The sequence below is a fragment of the Aegilops tauschii genome, chromosome 1, assembly GCF_002575655.3.
Source record: "Aegilops tauschii subsp. strangulata cultivar AL8/78 chromosome 1, Aet v6.0, whole genome shotgun sequence".
Lineage (NCBI taxonomy): Eukaryota > Viridiplantae > Streptophyta > Magnoliopsida > Poales > Poaceae > Aegilops > Aegilops tauschii.
This window is the reverse complement of record NC_053035.3, coordinates 226,427,101-226,444,480: the sequence shown is the minus strand read 5'-3', so window position 1 is coordinate 226,444,480 and position 17,380 is coordinate 226,427,101. Positions and strand designations below refer to the sequence as shown.

The window sequence follows — 17,380 nt, the reverse complement described above, 5'->3', positions numbered from 1 at the left end:
TCCATAAACAGGTCATTCTAACAAAGGACAACTTGGTTAAGCGCAATTGGACAGGATCTACTAGGTGTAGCTTCTGTGATCGGGATGAAACCATTAAGCATCTATTCTTTGAGTGCCCGTTGGCAAGAATTTTGTGGCGCTCAGTGCAAATTGCTTTTAACATTACTCCTCCGAGTTCGGTCGGGTCGTTATTTGGAACGTGGCTGGATGGGATAGAGTCCGGTACAGCTAGACACATTCGTGTAGGAGTTTGTGCGTTGTTATGGGCAATTTGGAACTGCAGAAATGATTTGGTTTTTAACAGAATAACTACTATTCATTTTTTGCAGGTTGTATTCCGTGCTACGGCGTTGATCCGTATGTGGTCCCTACTCACTCCGACGGAGGCCGGGGAGCGTTTGGTTACTGGATCTGCCCGGTGGGAGATGGTAGCGCGAGATATATTCAACCGGTTTGGATGGCGGTCATGTAATAGGATAGGCAATTAGTTTCCATACCTATTTTTCTGCCAGCCGGTTGTGGCTATATGGCCTTTTTTTGTGACGAGGTCTTTGTGAGCTCGACGTAGTTTCTTTTACGATGAAAGACACAAAACGAACCATAGCGTAGGGGTAATGGGTTTAGAGAAACACCCACACCTCTCGATTCAATGCTCAGTCTGTCTACCAAAGTTGTGCACACTGCTATAGTACATGTTGTTGTCAATGGACTCACAACCTTGAAAAACTAACATTATATTGACTGATACCAGCAGCAGCAGTAGTACTAATTAAGCAGGCAGAGATGGACGCCGATGCTCTAATAGGGACCTTGAAACCGGTCAGGTTTTACAATATCCTTGAGCTGTCCCCGATGGAAGCACAACATATACAAAACGCACGCACGCTCGCATAATTTGCTAGTTGCTACTACAACAACAATCAAACAACGGAAACCCCTTCATCAATCATGAACTCCAAATCCGCATCATCATCATCATCAGAGTTAAACACATGCATGCATGGCAACCGGCTGGCCGGCGTCGCCCTTGGCTGCAGCCACAACGTCCTGGTCAGTACCCTAGGTGCCCTATCTCCGCCGCTATGTCCCAGTTGAGCTTCGACGCCACCCTGTCGTGGTAAGGCACGTAGTCCTGAGCAGAAACAAGCAGTCTCATTGGTCAGATGCAGAGTTTTACACGCGCGAGTTCAGGTTCAGGTTCAGGGTCAGAAAATATGTATGTACCTCGAGCTTCTCCATGAGCTCCTCCGCCGTGGGGGCGAGCACGATGATGCGGCGCGCGCTGGTGTTGATGAACCCTTCCTCCACGGCCTTGTCGATGAAGGTCAGCAGCGAGTTGTAGTACCCGTCCACGTTCAGCAGCCCAACCTGAAGCAAGCAAGGAGCATTGCGTTCGTTCAGACATTTTTCAATTTCAATCTGAAGGAAGGATAGACAAAAAGGACAGTGGCAGCCCGTACCGGCTTGTGATGGATGCCGAGCTGCGCCCATGTAATCACTTCGAGCAGCTCCTCCAGGGTACCATATCCTCCTGCATTGACACAACTCACATGAATAATCTGCTACTGGTTCGTTGTACATCGCACAACACGACGTGCAACACGAGCAGCTCTCAGCAACTCGGTGGGGGTGATGCTACTACTAGAACGTCTGCACCAATTATTGGGAATTTACACCTGCTAGCTGGACCCAGATTCATGCATGGGATCTGGAGCTAGCTTTCATTTCTTAGATAGACATGTGAAAAACGCCAAGTTACAGCCGGATCTACCACTTGACTATAACCTGCCATTGATTTCTGCAGAGCAATGAATGTTCTATGTATTCACCTGATCCTGATCCAGGCGAGGTAAAGATGCAGGCTAATATGGTTACATGTGTGTGCTGAGTTTGTCTGACTCACCAGGCAGGGCTATGAAGGCGTCAGAGTGCCTTGCCATCTCTGCCTTCCTCTGATGCATGTCCGCCACTGCCCTCACCTCCCCCACCGTCTCACCGCTTATCTGAAACAGAGAGAGACAGAGAAAACATTAAGATTGTTTTTCAGCTCACCTCCTGACCTGATCAGCCATGCTATGCTGCAAAGGGAACACGAGAAATGAGGCTCTGTCGTGCCATGATGCTTGGTCTCTTTGTGTTTGGTGATAGTACACTATATTACGTACCCCCTCCGTTCCAAATTACTCGTCGCTGAAATGAATATATCTAGAACTAAAATACATCTACTAGTATCACATTCCCAAGATGGGCATGATTGTGCTCGAAGGGGACCAAAAATGCCATTAGATGGATGGTTCAAATATCAACTCTCCTTTTACCTCCTTGGGCAAGGGTGAAAGGACAAGCAGGAAGCGGAGGACCACAGCCAGCACAAAAGAAAAATGCCTCTGGATATGCATGAACATGAGAGTCCTCTGAACCACGATTTAATTGTTTGTGAGTAACCATCTACTGTACCAGTGATGTGACATAGTAGTAGTACAGGATAGACCACAATACGGCAACCCTAGTGCGTATCATGGAAACGCATTATTCTGAAGAAAACATGAGGGCCGGGCAGCCAAAGAAGGCAATATCTCTTTTCCCCTAGCAGGCAGATTAGAAAGGAGATGATGCCAATAACCCAGTATGCTGCCATGGCAAGGCTTTTGGTGGCAAGAGATTGCTCTACTGTACAGCTGCGCCTTTTTGCACTGCCAGTAGTAGTTTATCCTCACGCCGAGATCTGGATTTGTGCCAAAAGCATACTAGCTCTTGATCCCAACTGCTCCTCCTCCAGGTAGGAGTAGTAGTAGAGGGTATTCTTTTCTTTTGCACAACCAAGTGCCATGTCCCCTGGGACTGCAGCACCGGCAGGAGTGCTTCAAACTCCCAAGCCCATTTGATTATTACTAGTGGCTCTACGCCCTAACACTAACAGCGGCGACATAAACAACTCCCGAACGTGAGCACGTTGCCATGATTGGCTCCAACAGAAGCAAGCGTTTGCAAGCTGCAGGTCAGGGACCCAACTGTCATGGCATGTCCAAGATCTTTCGGACGAGCCACGGCAGGCCATGGACGGCGGAGAATGTCGGTCTGTTTGGTACGCGTGGGAAGTTCCTAGTAGTACATGCTGCTGCTGGTTTCCGCACTGTCCAATTTTGTCTGATTATCTCGAAAAGAAAATCAAGTTTCAGCTTCAAAATTGTCGAGATACTACTACGTTCTTTCAGGTTTTTTTAGCGAATCTCCAGTTAATTAATTTATTTATTTAAAAGCATGCATCTACACAGGATATTCCCTCCTAGTAGTTGTAGACATGCATGAGTAGCGGACATACCTCTGGGGTCATGAGGGTCTTGGGAATGACACTGCGCATGGACAAGAAGATGACAAAACAAGTGATCAGCACATGCATCCACCAGGCGGGCTAGCTAGCAAAATGAGAAAAAGAAGAAGAGCTAAGCTGAGATTGTTACGTACCCTATGACGTGCCTGCCGCCGTCGTGCACCGCCTGGGACACCATGCCCATGAGCCCGATGCTTCCCCCGCCGTACACCAGGTCCACGCCCCTCGCAACCTGCGACAACAACGTGCCAACGCCAACGCCAGTCACCACCCAGTAAATAAATTCAAATAAACCGGGCGGTTAAACTCCTCCCCAACGGCCGGTACATTATGAAACATGCTTCTTGAACGCGATCGATCAAGAGGACGTACGGGGACAGAACAGAGCTAGTATAGCTATAATTCAATTTTCGATTTAACGGAGACGTGAATTCGGTGGGGCCGGCGATGTTTGACGAGCACAGGGGAGGAATGACTTTTGTGGAATTGCGGTGGAGGAAGGAAACCGGGCGAATTTTGACAAAAGTTGTGCAGCAAATGGCTCAAAGTAAATTGCAAGTTCATATTGGTGTGAGTGACTACCCGGCCCGGCCGGTTCAAAAATATGGTGTGACTACGCACGCGCATGATGTGTCCACGAAGCCGCGGGCAGAATAACCAAGGTAGGTAGAGTGACTGTGGCTAGTAAAGCATTGTTACCAGCTCGTTGCCGAGCTCAATGGCGGCGTCATGGTAGCTCCTCTTCTTGCCCTGGCTACTGCCGCAGAAGACGCAGATCCTCTTGAACCTCGACTGCCTCATCGCTTTCTATCTCCTCTCACTAGCTAGATAGCTGCCTGGGTAGGTGGTGCTTGACTCTAGCAAGCAAGCACGCAGGAGTCGCGCTTGTGATTGTCGTGGTGGTGTGAGGTGCGTGCTCTGCTAGCACAAACACAAGGAAGGAAGGAAGGCCTTGTCGTTGGAGGGAGGGAGTGCGCCACCCATGGCTATATAATAGTGGGGAGGGGAGAGAGAAGATAGAATGGGGAGCTGAAAGGGACGGATGCTACGGAAGGGAAGCAAAATAAATGCGCGCACATGGAGGAAAAACACTCCATCCATCCACGGATCCACCCAGCGTAGCGACGATGGCAAGGGCTTTTCCGTGAAATGTGCCCTGGGACTGCAGCACCGGCAGGAGTGCTTCAAACTCCCAAGCCCATTTGATTATTACTAGTGGCTCTACGCCCTAACACTAACAGCGGCGACATAAACAACTCCCGAACGTGAGCACGTTGCCATGATTGGCTCCAACAGAAGCAAGCGTTTGCAAGCTGCAGGTCAGGGACCCAACTGTCATGGCATGTCCAAGATCTTTCGGACGAGCCACGGCAGGCCATGGACGGCGGAGAATGTCGGTCTGTTTGGTACGCGTGGGAAGTTCCTAGTAGTACATGCTGCTGCTGGTTTCCGCACTGTCCAATTTTGTCTGATTATCTCGAAAAGCAAATCAAGTTTCAGCTTCAAAATTGTCGAGATACTACTACGTTCTTTCAGGTTTTTTTAGCGAATCTCCAGTTAATTAATTTATTTATTTAAAAGCATGCATCTACACAGGATATTCCCTCCTAGTAGTTGTAGACATGCATGAGTAGCGGACATACCTCTGGGGTCATGAGGGTCTTGGGAATGACACTGCGCATGGACAAGAAGATGACAAAACAAGTGATCAGCACATGCATCCACCAGGCGGGCTAGCTAGCAAAATGAGAAAAAGAAGAAGAGCTAAGCTGAGATTGTTAGAGCATCTCTAGTGGATGGTGTAAATTTGGACGTGTATATCTTCATATACACGTCCATATACACCTTGCTAAAATATACACCTCTCAGTTTTTCAGTGGAACGTGTAAATTTGGACGTGTATATTCCAACGGCTATATTTTCAAACGGCTATATTTTCAACGGCTATATTTTCAACGGTCGTATTTCTAGTCTATATAAACCACCCCTACCATCTTTCTTCTAGCACTTCTATCTGTGACTTCTCTTCTCGCCTAGATTTCTCTATCGTCTCTCACGCAACACAATGAACACATCCACTTTGGACATGAGTTCTTCGTCATCTTCATCTGGCGACGATGAACTCATACTTGCAGCATTCGCCGAGCGCGAGGAGGAAGAGAGGATGAACGCTCGACGCCATGGCGGTTCCAAGCATGGACGTCAAACAATCAATCGAGGAAGAGATGCCGGATTTGTTCTTCTGTGGGACGACTACTTCAAAGAAGTTCCTCGCTATCCCGAACATTTGTTTCGACGAAGGTTCGTAATTACTACACTTCTCTGCTTTAGCCCTTTTTTCATTTCCCTGTCTCATTTACTTTTTATGCACAGATTTAGGATGTCCCGTAATTTGTTCAAACGCATAGCCGATGGTATACTTGAGCATGATTATGATGGTTATTTTACTCAAAAAAGAAGTGCTTCTGGAGCTCTTGGGTTACATCCTCTGCAAAAGATGACCGCGGCAATGCGGATGCTAACATATGGAATAGCAGCTGATGGTGCTGATGAGTACATCCGGTCCGCCGAGGCTACTAATTTAGAGTCTTGCAAGAAATTTGTGATCAAAGTTTGTGAAGTTTTTGGGGAAACGTACCTGAGATCTCCAAATGAAGAAGACATTGCTAGGTTACTTGCAATAGGGGATGAAAGAGGATTTCCTAGTATGTTAGGGAGCATAGATTGCATGCACTGGGGTTGGAAAAATTGCCCCAAAAAATGGCATGGCATGTTTAAAGGCCATGTCAGCGAGCCCACTATGATCTTGGAAGCAGTTGCTTCACAAGATCTTTGGATTTGGCATGCTTATTTTGGTTTACCAGGGTCTCTGAATGATATAAATGTTCTTCAACGTTCTCCTGTTTTTACAAAGCTAGCTGAAGGCCAAACTCCTCCAGTGAATTATAGCATCAATGGCCATCAGTACACAATGGGGTATTATCTTGCAGATGGTATCTATCCACGGTGGGCAACATTTGTGAAGAGCATACCAGCTCCAGATACCAGAAAACATAAAACTTTTGCCAAGAGGCAAGAGGGGGCTAGGAAAGATGTGGAACGAGCCTTTGGAGTTCTTCAATCCCGTTTTGCCATTGTTCGTGGACCTGCTAAAGGATGGAAACGTAAAGAAATCGGTGATGTCATGAAAGCTTGTGTCATCATGCACAATATGATAGTTGAAGAGGAGCGACAAACTGGTCGGCAAAGCTGCACTTTTGAGGCAATGGGAGAAAGAGTCACGGTCTCTCGTACTCATGCGGAACAACTGAGCTCTTTTATTCAGATGACTCACCGGATTAGAAATCAAGGTGAACATGATCAGCTTAAACTTGATCTAATTGACCATGTGTGGCAAAAGTTTGGAAACGAGTGATGTCCTAGTTATAAGTCTGTAATCCATTTCTTTTCATCTAGTTTTAATTTATGCAATGAGTGATGTAATCCATGAATTTATAGCTATCAATAAAATATTTATGCAATGAGTGATGTTATCAAATAGTTCATACAGCAACTAGCGGAAAGCAGTAAATAGTTCATATAGCTCACATATCAAATAGCTCGCATTACTCTAGGCCTCGAGCAAGGATCTCATTCTGCTTAGCTTGGTAGAACTGCTTTTGCACATCAGTCATACCACTAGTGTCGATCAGCATGACCCTCTCATCTAATTCAAACTGTCTCCGTGCATCCTCCCTCTCGTTTCGTGCATCCTCCTTCTTTCTGAGTGCAATCTCCTCTTTTCACAATTCAAATTGCTGTGCATAGCGAGCATTTCTTGCCGCTTCTTTGATCACATCCTTCTCTTGCTTTGCTGCCCACACAGTTTTTAATGACAGCTTGCAAGCATTCTCATCAGCTTTACCTCTCTTGTCCTTCTTAACACCATCAGGTCTTTTCTCATGTTCAAGAGCATCAGTGTGTATCGAGGTTGCATCAATGCGTACCGAGGATGCATCGGACGGATCATTGGTGGCTGTGCCTGGACTTCCATCAATGGTTTTCTTTTGTTTCTTAAGAGAAGTTTTAAGTTCTTTTGTCTGCCACTTTGGATACTTTGCAAACTCTATATAGCAAGGCATCAATGTGAAAGGCCGTTTTTTTAACATCCATTTCCTTGAACAGAATGTGTGCATCGTTTGTCTGCACATATAAATATATTGTTAACAAATGCACAACACATATAGAATATTGCACATCACATATTGCACAGCACATATAGAAGTAGAATATTGCGCATACCTTTTCTGCTATAGTCCTTCCACTTTCTTCCTTATTTAAAATCTGCTGAAGGCAACCACAAAATTTGGAGGTCTCTCTGTTAATCAATGTGTAACGGCAATTGATTGCATTAGGATTACGCTCCGACCATGACGATTCCTTGTGTGTGTTGTAGTACTCTGAAATTCTAGCCCAATAAGCATCTCGGTTTTGATCTGTCCCAACAATATCCAAACTTGTATTTGCCCATGCTGCTATGAGAACCTTGTCCTCATCACTACACCAATTTTTTCGTTTGTTGGATTTTCCTTTCTCTATTATTGCAGAACGATGTTGAGTTGATGGAGTTGCCTGCTCTCCAATTGGACTATCTGGTTGTGTTTGTGTGTAACCAAAACCAATGGTGTCCAAGAAGTTTTGGTCACCATCCATCTGCAAGCAACCAATGCATAGCTATTTTAGACCACAATCTGACATCAAATTGACATGGCCAAGCAACAATTTGCAATAGACAAATACCAAATATCAACACCAGATGGAGAAAGCATTGCAATTTCCTGCTTTTCCCCACCCAAGCAACGTTGCCTCTCCCCTGCCCGTTGACCTCACTGCTCTCCCAAGGCCGCAGGCCGCCGGCCTCCCCAGCCCGCCCGTCGACCTCCTACCTCTCCCCAGGCCACAGCTAGCGCCGCCCGCACTCCGCACTCCGCCGCCCGCATCCCGCACCCCGCCGCCCGCACAGCGCCGCCCGCATCCCGCACCCCGCCGCCCGCACAGCGCCACCCGCCGCCCGCATCTCGCGCCACGCCGCCCGCATCTTGCACCACGCCGCCCGCAGCTAGCGTCGCCCGCAGCTAGCGACGCCCGCCGCCCGCACAGCCACCCCACGCGGCCGACCTCCCGCCACCGCCAGATCTAGCTGCAGGGCGTGCGCCCCCCCGTCCCCGCCCTCCCGCTCGTGAGCAAGGCCGGAGAGGAAGAAATTGTTACCTTGGGCGACGGCCGGAGAAGAAACGTGACGGCGACCTGGGGGCGAGCTCCTTCGATCCTTCCTCCGGGCGGGCACGGGACGAAGCAGCGGTCTCCTTTTCGCGAGCTCACGAGCGTGGCTTGCTCGTGTATATTTCCACGCCTCGTACCGTCGTGGCCTGGGCGTGGATGTTTACACGCCCTTTTACACGAGTCGCTGGGAGCTGTTTTTCAGCTCGCATCGTGTATATTTGCTATACACGTCCATATAGATGATCCACTAGAGATGCTCTTACGTACCCTATGACGTGCCTGCCGCCGTCGTGCACCGCCTGGGACACCATGCCCATGAGCCCGATGCTTCCCCCGCCGTACACCAGGTCCAAGCCCCTCGCAACCTGCGACAACAACGTGCCAACGCCAACGCCAGTCACCACCCAGTAAATAAATTCAAATAAACCGCGCGGTTAAACTCCTCCTCAACGGCCGGTACATTATGAAATATGCTTCTTGAACGCGATCGATCAAGAGGACGTACGGGGACAGAACAGAGCTAGTATAGCTATAATTCAATTTTCGATTTAACGGAGACGTGAATGCGGTGGGGCCGGCGATGTTTGACGAGCACAGGGGAGGAATGACTTTTGTGGAATTGCGGTGGAGGAAGGAAACCGGGCGAATTTTGACAAAAGTTGTGCAGCAAATGGCTCAAAGTAAATTGCAAGTTCATATTGGTGTGAGTGACTACCCGGCCCGGCCGGTTCAGAAATATGGTGTGACTACGCACGCGCATGATGTGTCCACGAAGCCGCGGACAGAATAACCAAGGTAGGTAGAGTGACTGTGGCTAGTAAAGCATTGTTACCAGCTCGTTGCCGAGCTCAATGGCGGCGTCATGGTAGCTCCTCTTCTTGCCCTGGCTATGTGGCATCCTCTTGAACCTCGACTGCCTCATCGCTTTCTATCTCCTCTCACTAGCTAGATAGCTGCCTGGGTAGGTGGTGCTTGACTCTAGCAAGCAAGCACGCAGGAGTCGCGCTTGTGATTGTCGTGGTGGTGTGAGGTGCGTGCTCTGCTAGCACAAACACAAGGAAGGAAGGAAGCCTTGTCGTTGGAGGGAGGGAGTGCGCCACCCATGGCTATATAATAGTGGGGAGGGGAGAGAGAAGATAGAATGGGGAGCTGAAAGGGACGGATGCTACGGAAGGGAAGCAAAATAAATGCGCGCACGTGGAGGAACAACACTCCATCCATCCACGGATCCACCCAGCGTAGCGACGATGGCAAGGGCTTTTCCGTGAAATGGACAGGATGGGCTGTCTGCCTATTGATGCAATGCATGGGTAACTCGCCTTATCAGTTTTGCCGCGTCAAAGCGGAACGGGGATTATCCTCCTTGGGTCGTTTAGGCTCGCATACGAAGGGGAGTAGAAATAGAATCGTATGACCAATTGACAGATAAATTTTCAAGCTTCCACCCAAAATATAATAATTTAAATGTCGGCTGAAGAGCTACCAAATCCATTGGTCAGAAATGAGTATCACAGAAACACTCACAAAGGAGGAATGCACCGTAAAAAGACGAGCGCCAAAAAGAAGAGAAAAAAGGACTAGTCGGTTTATCAAGGAAAACCGGGCGAAAACATAAACAACACCTAGCCAGACTAGGTCTAAAGCACCATAAACATACAAAACGCCGGAAAGGTCAACACCCTAGAACATACCCAGCCGGGCACTCGAGCTTCTTCGTTGCTACCAGAGTGCGCAACAAAAACTGTCGTATTAGTCCGGGTTGCCACAAGCATATCTGCAACCTCGACGACATCGAAGAGGAACGATATGTCCGATAGAGCAAAACATGTGCCGCTCCGATCCCAAGAGGATGGCTAACATAACTCACCTGGCGCCCCTTGCATGTGAACGGTGCTCCTGCAGTCCACCACCGCCGGCCAAGCAACAAGTCCTAGCGGGATGCACCACCATCGACTCCACGCTCACCAAATCGATGCCCGCTCATGACCAAACACATCACCACTAACCCGAGGCCCAGTCCAAGACTTGACTCCAACACGATGCTTCCAACAAAGTAACAACGCCACGGGCGCCACCATCATCGATCCAATCAAGCGAATCACAGTTTTCATCACGAGGGAGATCTTGAGGATGGAAGAGGTGGTGGATCCCTTTGATGACGCCCCCAACAAGGACAACCATACCCAAAGGCATCATTCGCTACCAGCCCCGACCAAGGTCGAACAAGACTTTCATCGAGAGAGACGAACACCTATGTGAGGGAATGAAGTCCCCAACACACCTATAGGATCGAAAGTATGTCTAGAGCGGGGGGGGGGGGGTGATTAGACTACTTGACCAAATTATCAGTTTCCCAATTTTAGTTGTGGGTAGATTTTAGCAATTATGACAAGTCAAGCAATCAACCTACACATGCAATTTTAAGAGTATAGCAGTGGAAAGTAAAACATTGCACATGAAGGTAAAGGGAAGGGTTTAGAGAAGGCAAACGCAATGGAGACACAGAGATTTTTGGTGTGGTTCCGATAGGTGGTGCTATCGTATGTCCACGTTGATGGAGACTTCAACGCAGGAAGGGTTACGGCTGCGCGAGTCCACGGAGGGCTCCACCCACGAAGGGTCCATGAAGAAGCAACTGTGTCTATCCCACCATAGCCATCACCCACGAAGGACATGCCTCACTCGGGTAGATCTTCATGAAGTAGGCGATCTCCTTGCCCTTACAAACTTCTTGGTTCAACTCCACATCTCGTCAGAGGCTCCCAAGCGACACCTAACCAATCTAGGAGACACCACTCTCCAAAAGGTAATAGACAGTGTGTTAATGATTAACTCCTTGCTCTTGTGCTTCAAATGACAGTCTCACCAACACTCATCTCTCTCTCACACACACACACAGATTTGCCTATGGTGGAAGAAGGATTTGAGTGGAAAGCAACTTGGGGAAGGCTAGAAATCAAGGTTCAAATGGTAGGAATGGAATCTATTGATCTCAACACATGAGTAGGTCTCTCTCAGAAAATGAATGGTGGAAGTGTAAGCACGTTCTGATGGCTCTCTCTACTAATGAAGAAGGGGTGGAGGGGTATATATAGCCTCCAAAGAAAATCCAACTGTTACACACTTTTGACCAATCTCGGTGGCACGTTTGTGAACTCGGTGGTACTGATCTGTGCAAAAATATGGACGTTGGGAATCTCGATGGGACCGGCTGGATCAACTCGGTGGGACCGATGTGCTAGGGCTTAGGGCAAACTTCATCTCGGTGGCACTGATTGCATCATCTCAGTGAGACCGAAGTGAATGCAATGAGCAACAGAGAATCAGTCAAGCCATCTCGGTGAGACCGATTACAATTCTCCGTGAGACCGAAATAATTGCAAAAAGCAACAGAGAGTTGGCACGGTCATCTCGATTGGACCGAGATCCGTATCGGTGTGACCGAATCGTTAGGGTTTTTGGCAGTGGTTATGTTAAGATGAACTAGGTGGCTCTGGATGGGAATTATCGGTGGGGCCGAATTGGAGTTTAGTTTTTGGACATATTTGGATAGAGAAAGTGGCTGAGGGTTTTGGAGCAATATCACTAAGCATTTGAGCAAGTAGACCATTAAGCAACACATCATCCACTTTTAATAGTATTGGCTTTCCTATGGACTCAATGTGATCTTGGAACACTTAAACAAAGAAGAGTCTTGAGCTTTTGCCAATCCTTGTCCTCAGCATTTTGAAGGGTCCACATCTCTAGTTCATGCCATGCCATCATTGAACATCCTGAAATATTTATCTTGAATGGATATTAGTTCAATGAGCTATATGTTGTTATGAATTACCAAAACCACCCGGGGATTGGTTGCATTTTCAATCTCCCCCTTTTTGGTAACTGATGACAACATATAGATCAATGCTTCGACAAATGATTAAATGAATGAAATACATCGACACTTTGAGAAATATGTGATAACGCACAAGTATAGGGGATCGTTTGTAGCCTTCTTAGATAAATAAGAGTGTCGAACCCAACGAGGAGCTAAAGGTAGAACAATTATTCCCTCAAGTTCTATCGACCACCGATACAACTCTACGCACACTTGACGTTTGCTTTACCTAGAACAAGAATAAAACTAGAAGTACTTTGCTAGAATAAAACTACGAATAAATGTTGAGGTAATAAAAGTAGATAGCTTTTGTCAACAAGAAAGTCATTTGTCCCTAGGCAATCGATAACAAGTACCGGTAATCATTCTTGCAAATTTATATGAGGGAGAGGCATGATCTAACATACTTTCTCTACTTGGATCGTATGCACTTATGATTGGACCCCTAGCAAGCATCCGCAACTACAAAAGATCATTAAGGTCGTGAAACCCAACCATAGCATTAAGTATCCAGTCCTCTTTACTCCCATACGCCATAACCCACTTATCTGCGTTTAGACTGCTGTCATCCCCCGCAACACTGACAATAAGCAAACCATGAACATATTGCAACACCCTACAACGGGGGCCCCTCACGTTTGCGCGAGACAGAGGGCACCGTAGGACAGCACCATAAATAAAATATACAATCATACCAACCAAGATCACGATTAACCCACAGGACAAAATGGATCTACTCAAACATCATAGGATAACCATAGATCATTGGGAAATAATATATGGAGTTGAGCACCATGTTTAAGTAGAGATTACAGCGGGGAGAAGGGAGGTTACACCGCTGCATAGAGGGGGAGAGAGTTGGTGTTGACGGTAGCAATATTGTTGATGTAGATCGATGTCACGATCCTAGACCCGGCGGCACTCCGACGCCATCGGGAGAGAGGGGAAGAGAGCCCCCCTCCTTCTTCTTCTTCATTGGCCTCCCCCTAGATGGGAGGAGAGTTCCCCCTCTGGTCCATAGCCTCCACGGTGGCGGAGGGGTGGGAGCCCCTCCGAGATTGGATCTCCCTCTCTGTTCTCTTCTGTTTCGTGTTTCCCAAATCTGGCCCTTCACGATTTCTTAAATTCCCGGAGATTCGTAACTCCGATTGCGCTGAAACTTTTACACGATTTTTTTCCATAAATTATCTTTCTTGCCCCAGAAGAAGGGCCCGAACCGACCTTCGAGGAGGGCATAAGCTACATGGGCGCGCCAGGGGGTGCCCGGCGCGCCCTGATGGGTTGTGCTCGCTATGGGCCCCCGTTTCCGTTGATTCCACCTCCCAAAATCATAAATATTGTAAAATAATTCTCCGTAAACTTTTATTGCGTTTGGACTTCGTTTGATATGGATTTTCTGCGAAATAAAAAACATGCAACAAACAGGAACTGGCACTGGGCACGGGATCAATAGGTTAGTCCAATAAATCATATAAAAAGTTGCCAAAAATATGTGAAAGTTGTATAATATTGGCATGAAACAATAAAAAATTATAGATACGACAGAGGCGTATCAGTATCCCAAGCTTAATTCCTGCTCGTCATCAAGTAGGTAAATGATAAAAAAGATAATTTTTTATGTGGAATGCTACCTAGCATAAACTTGATCATATATCTAATCATGGCACGAATATTAAGACATAAGTGATTCAAAACAATAGTCTATAATTTGACATAAAGACATCAATACTCAGGCATCCCAACAAACAATCGTGTCTTTCAAAATATCAACGCTAAAGAAAGCCATCCCTACAAAATCATATAGTCTTTTCATGCTTTGTCTTCTTAACACAAAGTATTTATCATGCACAACCACCGATGACAAGCCGAGCAATTGGTTCATACTTTTTAACGCGCTTCAGCTTTTTCAACCCTCACGCAATACATCAGCGCGAGCCATGGATATAGCACTACGGGTGGAATAGAGTATGATGATAGGGGTAAATATAGAGAAGACAAAAAACGTAAGAAAGCCTCACATCGACGCGGGTAACCAACGGGCTATGGAGATGCCCATCCATTGATATCAATGCGAGGAGTAGGGATTCCTATGCAACAGATGCACTAAGAGCTATAAGTGTATGAAAGCTCAATATGGAAACTAAGTGGGTGTGCATCCAACTTGCTTGCTCATGAAGACCTCGGGCATTTGAGGAAGCCCATCATCGGAATATACAAGCCAAGTTCTATAATGAAAAATTACCACTAGTGTATGAAAAGCAATATGTGGGATTTCGTGACTAACCATGCAATTGACCAATTCCTGTTGACTCTCTAAATGGATATAAGTGAAACATGAGAGTTTAATTCTTTCTACAAAAGACCATGCTCTAACAAATATAAGTGAAGCAAAATAGCATTCTACAAATAACGGTTTTCTATGAAGAGAAACAGGCAATCCAAACTTCAAATGATATAAGTGAAGCACATGAAGCATTCTATAAAGCCATACTCAAAAGATATAAGTGAAGTGCAATGAGCATTCTATAAATCAACCATTGACTATCTCATACCAGCATGGTGCATAAAAGAAAAGGTAAAAACACAAAAAGACGCTCCAAGATTTACACATATCACATGAACGAAACAAAGACGAAAACATACCGATACATGTTGAAGAAAGATTGGATGCCTTCCGGGGCATCCCCAAGCTTAGATGCTTGAGTCTCCTTGGATATTTACTGGTGGTGCCTTGGGCATCCCCAAGCTTGAACTCTTACCTCTCCTCCTTCTCCTTATATCGAGACCTCCTCGATATTTAATCACTTCATCCACACAAAACTCAACAGAAAGCTCGGTAAGATCCTGTAAGGGCATTTTTATCCCTTAGTTGGTTTTGGCGATTGATGACAATACTTTTGCGGACTAATCATGTGCATCGAATATTTTGGATATATATTGACTAGGCACAAGATGATTTGGTTCCCCTCGAAGGCTATGGAAGACGGCGTTTCTCTACATTTCTTTTCGGTGGTATTGAGTCGTAGGGAAGCTGTACTATTAAGAGGGGGTCCGCGTTGGAAAGGTTGGGTGGATTCATCACGTACACATCTTCCTTTGCACCTCCTTTTCTTCTAGCCTTTGGAGCATCCTATGTTTTCCTTGTCTATGCAAATATTGCTCGTGCTTGCTGAACTAGGGTGTGCGGTAGTACTGCTCCATAGAGCGGTAGTATCGCAGGCCCTTGCGGTAGTACCGCCCGCTGGCGCGGTAGTACCGCAAGTGCCCACGGTAGTACCGCTTCTAGGAAGCGGTAGTACTGTGGCCGTAGTCCAGATGTTGTCACCCTCTTCCTAGTGGGTGCCACCCATCACGGTAGTACCGCGCACAGGGCGCGGTAGTACCGTGGTATCTGACTTAGTTCCGCAAGTACGCGGCAGTAAGGGGCAGATGTAATTTTTTTACATCCGCGCCTCGCGCGGTAGTACCGCCGCTGGTTTACAGTACTACCGCGTCGGGTTTTTGCATCGACTCCAACTCTGCGGAAGTAGCCACGGATGTATTTTTTTATATCCGTGCCTTCCCATCTCTGGACAGCCCCTGCCTTGTGGTAGTACCGCAAGGGGGCGCGGTAGTACCGCACCAGCAGTACTACCGTCCTCTGCTTTAGTGCATTTTGGGTTGTTCTGGTCTCTGCTGCGTGGGCGGTAGTACCGCGGGGCCCTGCGGTAGTACCGCGCCTCAGGTACGGTAGTACCGCGTTACGCAGGCTGAGTTGGTGGATAACGGTTGGATTTGTTCTTCCACTATATAAGGGGTGTCTTCTTCCTCTAGTTGACTACCTCTTCCACCTCCAAGCTCCATTGTTGCTCCAAGCTCCATTTTCGCCCGATCTCTCTCCCTAGCCAATCAAACTTGTTGATTCTCTAGGGATTGGTTGAGAAGGCCCCGATCTACACTTCCACCAAGAGAAATTTGAATCCCCCACTAATCCTTTGTGGATCTTGTTACTCTTGGGTGTTTGAGCACCCTAGACGGTTGAGGTCACCGCGGAGCCATAGTCATTGTGGTGAAGCTTCGTGGTGTTGTTGGGAGCCTCCAATTAAGTTGTGGAGATTGCCCCAACCTTGTTTGTAAAGGTTCGGCCGCCGCCTCCAAGGGCACCAATAGTGGATTCACGGCTTCTCGCATTGTGTGAGGGCGTGAGGAGAATATGGTGGCCCTAGTGGCTTCATGGGGAGCATTGTGCCTCCACACCGCTCCAACGGAGACGTACTTCCCCTCAAAGGGAAGGAACTTCGGTAACACATCCTCGTCTTCACCGGCTCCACTCTTGGTTATCTCGTGCCTTTACTTGTGCAAGCTTATTTGTGTTATATCTCTTGCTTGCATGTGTGCTTGTTGTTGTTGCATCATATAGGTTGCTCACCTAGTTGCATATCTAGACAACCTACTTTGATGCAAAGTTTAAATTGGTAAAGAAAAGCTAAAAATTGTTAGTTGCCTATTCACCCCCCTCTAGTCAACTATATCGATCCTTTCAATTGGCATCAAAGCCTCGTCTCTTGATTAAGGACTTTACCGTCCGAAGAGTATGGTTGACGTTGTAGACGGTGTGGAGGAGCACTCCGGTGCGAATCCGGTCTCGTCTACGGGAGATGGGGGAACCGCGGTCTCTCGTGAGGAATTCAATGTGGCGTTGGACACATTGAGAACCTCCATGACGACCGAGGTCGAAAGCATGTTTAATAAATTCATAGAAGGGCTTAAACATTCCACCGCACCGTTGAAAGTGGGTGATCCCGCTAACAAGGTGACGGATGCTACCTCCGACAAGGGGGAAGCTACTAGCTAGAAAGCTCCTTCTTCTAGTGGTAAAAATGGCACCGGCATCTTTGCCCATGTGGAACCTCCACTTGTCTTCTGTGGAC

At 47.2% G+C, this 17,380-nt stretch overlaps 2 protein-coding genes and 1 pseudogene across 2 annotated transcripts; 1 reads left to right on the top strand and 2 right to left on the bottom strand.

The window, feature by feature from the left end:
• Positions 1-766: 766 nt before the first annotated feature.
• On the bottom strand, positions 767-4,326 carry LOC109771322 (probable cytokinin riboside 5'-monophosphate phosphoribohydrolase LOGL10). The gene is made up of 7 exons (XM_020330008.3): positions 4,031-4,326; positions 3,466-3,563; positions 3,323-3,353; positions 1,904-2,003; positions 1,461-1,531; positions 1,225-1,368; positions 767-1,132 (listed from the first exon to the last, which is right to left on the bottom strand). Exons 1-7 carry the CDS (start codon positions 4,130-4,132, stop codon positions 1,052-1,054), a joined length of 627 nt encoding a protein of 208 aa, XP_020185597.1. The 5' UTR covers positions 4,133-4,326; the 3' UTR covers positions 767-1,051.
• A 72-nt stretch (positions 4,327-4,398) lies between these two features.
• Positions 4,399-6,852, top strand: LOC141042548 (uncharacterized). The gene is made up of 2 exons (XM_073511297.1): positions 4,399-5,632; positions 5,705-6,852. Exons 1-2 carry the CDS (start codon positions 5,397-5,399, stop codon positions 6,744-6,746), a joined length of 1,278 nt encoding a protein of 425 aa, XP_073367398.1. The 5' UTR covers positions 4,399-5,396; the 3' UTR covers positions 6,747-6,852.
• On the bottom strand, positions 6,842-9,682 carry LOC109771336 (uncharacterized; annotated as a pseudogene).
• Positions 9,683-17,380: the final 7,698 nt, after the last annotated feature.